This window comes from Sinocyclocheilus rhinocerous, unplaced genomic scaffold (genome assembly GCF_001515625.1).
Source record: "Sinocyclocheilus rhinocerous isolate Xijiao unplaced genomic scaffold, SAMN03320098_v1.1 scaffold1427, whole genome shotgun sequence".
Classification (NCBI taxonomy): Eukaryota; Metazoa; Chordata; class Actinopteri; order Cypriniformes; family Cyprinidae; genus Sinocyclocheilus; species Sinocyclocheilus rhinocerous.
The window spans coordinates 1,292,748-1,300,124 of record NW_015632469.1 but is presented as its reverse complement, the minus strand read 5'-3'; the positions used below and the strand labels follow the sequence as shown (position 1 = coordinate 1,300,124).

Genomic DNA, 7,377 nt, shown 5'->3' with positions numbered 1-7,377 from the left:
TGTTTCGGGGGCCCTACGCAGCTTGCGTATTTTGCGTATAGGGAGGATCGGCTCTGTATGTCAGTATTAGGACTGTCAGTTTAACGCGTTAACTTAATTAATTAGTTATGAAAAAATAACGCGACTAAAATATTTCAATGCAGCTACCGCACTAGCCCCGCCCCCAGACCTGTACGTCATCTTACATTTCATATAATTGACTGTTGAGAAATATGACGCAGGGCAACAACTCCAAAAATGCGGTTATGCCTTAAAATTCAAGATATTGGGGCAAAAATGCCCTGTATGTGTATATGATCAGGGATATCACACGAGCAGCGAGAGCAGTATTTACACAAATGCTGATTTTGTCCCGAATATCACGAGTTTCAATGTGATTTTATTATACAACAGTTAAGTAAAAAAGTTTTTAAAACAATATTGTCTGTTTTCGCCACAGCAGAACTGTTGTGCGTCTCCGAGCAACACAGCAGTGTTCAGTTTCTGAATGAATCCTCGTTTTGAACGAATCCAATGATTCAGAAGCCTATTCATAAAGTGAGCCGTTTACTTCATTCCTGAATGAATCAGCCGTTTGAACGAATCAATGAATGAATGATTCAAAGACATTTGATATTTTAGTTTCTTATTTAGAGTACCATTAGATTAATTCAATTAATTAATCGACACATCATGTAATTTATTAGATTACAAATTTTCATCGACTGACAGCCCTAAATTCAATATATATTATTATATCATATTATATCATAATAACATGATGTTTGAATCATGAACAGTAGCCTAGTGAAATTTGATGACCGAAACTAAACTTGGCCTGTCATAAAAGGTCAAATAATCTAATAATTTTAAGAGACCATGTACTTTATATATATATATATATATATATATATATAACATGACAATATATACAACGTTCTCTTGTATTTTTTTATGTATTTTCTCACATGATTTTTTGCAAATTGGTTTCCACGACATTGACGAACGTGTTGTTGTTGTTTTCTTCTTCTTTTACATGTGCATTATATAAACATTGTAAATTATGTCACTGTTTAAAATGCATTTAAAAAAAGAATTCTTTAATAAATTAATAAAAGCCTCTGGGGAGACCAGCGCACTAACATTGCGTACAAACAGTAACTAGCCTACTTGAACCACATTATGCATTAAAAAAAACACAGTATGCATGAATAAATGAACCTCCCCAGCAGTGGGACACTTTCACCATCATCACCATCATCATCACATGCGATGCACATCAGATCCGTACCCAGACGCGTAACGACGCTTTTATTCAACAGTTGAGGACGTGAGCTCTGTAGATGTGTGTGCTGTGATGCAGGCGTGAAGCAGCACTAATGTGTGTGTTCTGCATCAGTGTGTCATTGACTCCGGCTCTGCAAGGATCTTGTCACAGCATTGCGGCGAGTGGAGAACTTGTGCGGGACAGTCTCACCTTTACACTGCAGTCTCGCCTGTCACCATCGCTGTTATTCATCAGGACGATCATTTCAACCACCCTGCTGTATAAAGCGGTAAGTGTGCGATTTCTGATGATTTTATTATGCACGGAGTTCAGCTACAAGTCTATACAACTCTCTACTGTATGTGGACTTTACATTACACCCTTTATGCTACTATAAACAATTACCAATTAACAACATGTTTATAACGAAGTATGACTTGCACACTGTCCTATTTAGTAGCCTACTATGTAAAGTGTTTTAATAGGGGCAAGTTGTCACACTTTTTATGCAGTGAATATTTTGTCACACTTTATTTAAGGACAAATTCTCATTATTAACTAGCATGCATATTACTAGCATATTGGCTGTTTATTAGTACTTATAAATCACATATTAATTTCGTATTCTGCATGATCATATTTTAGATCCTTTAATCCACCCCATACCTAAACTTAATAACTAACTATTAATAGGCAGCAAATTAGGGGTTTATTGAGGTCATAGTTAGTTAATAGTGAGAATTGGACCTTAAAATAAAGTGTGACCGTGTATACTTATCGAGGGAGGCTTACACTCACTCGTCACTCTGTCCCTGTCACAGGCCATTCTTCAACAGAGGCATATATCCTTATTCACAAACACAGAAGATGTTTCTATGTTAACCTCTTCAGAAGTCATGGGACTCGGTCAGTCCAGCAGGACATCGGTCAGTGATGACCCAGAGGAGGGTAAGTGTGCTCTTGAAAAGAAAACAAGCTGTTCCAGTTCCTATAGTTGGACAGAGGACCCACATTCATAACACACTAAAACATGAACTACTACATGATCTCATTTTTCTTTTGATTTCTTCACCCAGACTTATAACTGTTAGGATGCTTTATTTAAACATAGGTGGATAGTTTATTTAAAGATAAAGTGTGTGATTTGAATGTTAAAAGACTGAACCCGTTCTTATCAGAACATTTATTTATTTGAGCATCCCAATAGCATGAGTTTGGGGCAGGAGTATCCATTTGAGCAACCAATGGCAGAAATGTTGAGGGAAGACAAAATATGCCAAAAATGAAATTCTGTCATCATTTACTTCCTCTCTGTTGTTCAAAATGTCTTTTGACTTCCATGGTGCACAAATTAAGAAACTCAGCAGATTGTATGTTCTTACAATGAAAGGATACAGTAACCAGGGACAATCAACCTATAAAAAGGACAAAAAACTTATTTAAATTTTTTTTTTATATATCATAATGAAGAGATAATCCATGGCTAGATGTGCATTAAATGATTTTAAATCCAAGCTGTGTCTAAAATGTATTTATGCACTATGGCTTAATAATCCTGACAAAACAATCAATGACAATTTTTTGTTTTAAGAATACTGTATATGAGATTGCTCACTTTCAAACTGGATTTTTCCAAAGTGAACCCATATAAGAGGATCCGTAGCTGTTGACTGCAGAAAGTCATTCACTGAGGTTCTTATAAATCTGTCTGCGTGTCCAAAAATTTACACCCCAGATTCCAATACACCGGTGTGTGTGTGTGTGTGTGTGTATACAAAACGGTGTTTTATGAAATTCAAAAACTTGCAGCAGTTTCCTGTGAGGGGTAGGTTTAGGGGTAGGGTTGGTGTAGGGCAATAGAAAATACAGTTTGTACAGTATAAAAACCATTACGCCTATGGAGAGTCCCCGTAAACCACAAATACAAGTATGTGTGTGTGTGTGTGTGTGTGTGAGTCAAAGAAAGAGATGGGCCATCACAAGTACAGTTATAGCAATAGCTGATTGGCCCATTTTACAAAGTAACCGTGTATATGGTTGTACAACAGAGTGCACAGTGACTCGATAAAGCAAACTACTGTTAAACTAGATTTTTACATATCCTGAAGAAAATGGGAGTGATGCTAGTATATGGGAAAATCACCTTCACGATGTAGGGGTGTTGTGTATTTGTCAATCCGATACAAAATTATAGCTTTTAGCCAAAATAAAACAAAAATGCATTAAACCAAATACAAATCATGTTTGAACAGCCAAAACAAAAACAAAAATACAAAAAAAAAAATGCATTAAACAAATCCAAAACATCTGAAAAGTTAAAACAAAACAAAAAAACAAACAAAAAAAAATGCATGAAACCAAATCCAAAACATACTTGATAATACAAAATATTAGATTAAATAATTTTGGCAACAGAACACTGTCCAACAGCGACAAGAGTGAATAATGTTTCAGAGGATCAGATGGTTCAGACTGTATGTGTGTGTGTGTGTGTGTGTGTGAGTCAAAGAAAGAGATGGGCCATCACAAGTACAGTTATAGCAATAGCTGATTGGCCCATTTTACAAAGTAACCGTGTATATGGTTGTACAACAGAGTGCACAGTGACTCGATAAAGCAAACTACTGTTAAACTAGATTTTTACATATCCTGAAGAAAATGGGAGTGATGCTAGTATATGGGAAAATCACCTTCACAATGTAGGGGTGTTGTGTATTTGTCAGTCCGATACAAAATTATAGCTTTTAGCCAAAATAAAACAAAAATGCATTAAACCAAATACAAATCATGTTTGAACAGCCAAAACAAAAACAAAAATACAAACACACACACACAAAAAAAAATGCATTAAACAAATCCAAAACATCTGAAAAGTTAAAACAAAACTAAAAAAAATTTATGAAACAAATCCAAAAAAATGTCTGAAAAGTTAAAACAAAACAAACAAACAAAAAATAAAAATGCATGAAACCAAATCCAAAACATGTCTGAACAGCCAAAACAAACAAACAAAAAACAAAACAAAATGCATTAAACAAATCCAAAACATGTCTGAAAAGTAAAAACAAAAACAAACAAAAGACAAAAATGCATGACACCAAATCCAATATGTAAAAATCCAATTAAAATCTGATCTAAACAAGTAGTTGTTTAATGCACAAGTAGTTTGATGTGACACACAGAAATATAATAAACAAAATACTTGATAATACAAAATATTAGATTAAATAATTTTGGCAACAGAACACTGTCCAATAGCAACAAGAGTGAATAATGTTTCAGAGGATCAGATGGTTCAGACTAATAAACAGCACAGCCACCCAGACATGATCCGTTTTGTCAAGTAAAATGAATAAAGTGATATTAAACAGAAAATGAGATCATTACACATCACTTTGATCATCATAACACCTCTGGTTTTATGAAGGATTTTATCACTTATAGTCTTATTATATTCTTTTGCTCAGTTTCATAGTGGAGCTTAGAATAATATTACATGTTTAAACTCTAAAGGGATCTTGTTTTATTGTTTGCCATGTGAAAATATGCAAGTCAGATTGCTTAGAAAAGTCATTGCACAAGACGCATGACTTCAGGTATAATTTTTGTCCTTACCTAGCAAAACTAAAAATAAACAGTATTGACGGAGAGAAAAACCTTACCTGCACTTCTGCACACGTGTGGGTTTATGAAGGTCTTGAAATTTGAGGGAGAGCATGTTCAACTTTTTATTAAGAGTTTGAGATCTTCAGGCAATATTTACATTTTTGTAGCCTTAATTTTTTTGTAATTGTTATTGACTTTGTGGTAGGAGTTTGTTGTTAGAGATGGGGGCATTTACTATTTAGGACACGCTTATGACCCCTCTGGAAGTCACTGTGAAAAAGGTGTCAGCGTTCTCTAAGTGGCTGTCCTAGATCGTTTGCACACACTCGATAGGTCACCGATTCTTCAGATATGGGACAAAATATGTCCCTCAAATGTACCTTAAGTTTTTAAAATAGCACTGCATTTAAATAGCACAGTGTTTGCAAACTGAAGTTTATCAATACAGAGTTTTTTTCATTTGATTTTATCTTTATTTTATGAAGCCTGTGACATTTTCACTCACAAAAGAACCTAATATATATATATATATATATATAAGTAAAAAAAAAAAGAAATATAAATATGTACATTTTAAAGATTATTACTAATGTCCTAAGAGAAGGAAGTTTTCAAGAGTACATTTTCTTTATATTGCTTTACAGCTGTGTCCCTAATTTTTGTAAACACTTTCAGATATTCCTAAAAACATTTATGCTTATACATTATATGTTCAATCATTCATATAAAATATAGATTTGTAGATAACCCCCCCCCCCTCAGTTTAAGTAGTAATTGAAAGTAGTATTATGCAGTACTTGTGTTAGTACACAAGTTGATATACTGTAAAATAAAGCAAAATAAATGTATATACTCACCTAACAGTACCTCTATGACGTTCTTTCTTCATGCATTGTGTTGTTTGCTTCTATTTTGAAGACTTTGGGGTATAAATTAGAGCATTCTGAGAAAGTGTTTTTTTTTTACGTTTCCTGAAATTTGTGACAGTTAGATAGAAGTTTGTAATTTTGAGAAAACTCTTGCCAGTTTTATGTGCAAAATGCAACAGAAAAACTGTGAGCATGCTAGCTGAGTCTGAGACGTCTGTTTTTAAATATAATAATGATCGCTGGTCCTTGACCAACAGAAGTAGGGACCATCGAGTAGCAACCATCAAGCTGTAATTGCTGCTGACAGCATTCTTTAGACTGCCTTGGACTGCAGTTTCAGATAGACGAGCTGTGAGAGACGGGACGCGGTTCGTTCACAGGTCAGACGATGAGTAGTTTGGCTGCATTAGATGAGGAGTGAGATTCAGCTAAAATGCCTTTGGTGCAAACCAAACACATCATGCATTAATTTTGCAAACTGCACGTCTGTTTAAATCAGATGAGCAAATTAAAATCTACTGTCAGCTTGTTTTATTTACTATTCAGCATCGCAATTGTCCTTGGGAATACAAAGAGTTTGAATCTGTTCTGTTTTCAAATATGGTGTTTACTGTTTTACTCCGACGCCCCTGTGTGTGTGTGTGTGTTCTACAGAAGAAAAAAATGATTATCTTGTAATTTCATTAGTGTAATATACTGTACACTAATATATTTATTTATTGTCTCTCCACAGTCAACTTTGACCACTTTCAGATCTTGAGAGCCATTGGAAAAGGCAGTTTTGGAAAAGTAAGTTTATATTTACTAGATAAACACAACAAAACAAATTGAAGCCGATTGTACTGAGGCCAAAGTGAATCGTCAGTGACCTTCATTGATTGCGCTTAAAACATTGATACTGTAGATTAAGACCTAAATAAAATTCAATTAACTCAAGAATAAGTGCGCCAGTTGGCCTTAAGATGGTTAATTACTACTATATTGACTCGATAGTATGGCAAGCCAACTGTTAACGTCTATTAATGCCCAATATTCAATATGTTTAAATTCTTCAGCCAATGTTTTATTCTGGGATTCTATCTTTGTTGACTCTCCAGTAGAAGTTTCGGAAGTAAAAAACTCCATTCATTTTATCCATAAAAGGGGAAAATTACTTTTTTGAAAAACTGCATTACCCATGATGCTGTTCAAAAAATTCTACCAATCAGAGAGTTGTGGCCAACAAATCAAGCCAAAAGAGATCTTTAGCTCCACCCACCCCATCAAGCACAGTGAATGACGTATATGTACCTGTATATAGCAGTTGTTCAGCTGCTTCTTAAAAAGCCTAACTAATGGCGCTTTTCCACTGCATGGTACGGCACGGCACGGCTCGGTACGGTTCTCTTTTTGGGGGTTTGCCACTGGGTACAGTACCTGGTACCTGGTACTTATTTTAGTACCACCTCGGTTGAGGTTCCAAGTGAACCGTACCGTTACCAAAACGTGACGTGTAAACTCTGCTGATCACTGATTGGCCGGAGAGAATCGTCACTTCCTGCGTCACTGAACTTGCGCCACAAACACAACAGAACCGCTAGATTTAAATCAGCACAGCCAGCAAAGGATCGAACGCAACTGTTTTGAACAAGCACACCTTTTTTTAACAACCAAAAA

The 7,377-nt window shown here is 35.1% G+C and overlaps 1 protein-coding gene across 1 annotated transcript in view; it reads left to right on the top strand.

Moving 5' to 3' along the window:
• The first annotated feature begins 2,121 nt into the window (after positions 1-2,121).
• Positions 2,122-7,377, top strand: part of LOC107742470 (serine/threonine-protein kinase 32B) — a 55,027-nt gene continuing 49,771 nt past the window's right edge. Inside the window, 2 exon segments of the mRNA XM_074560193.1 lie at positions 2,122-2,194; positions 6,455-6,510. Coding sequence (XP_074416294.1) covers positions 2,122-2,194; positions 6,455-6,510 — 129 coding nt within the window.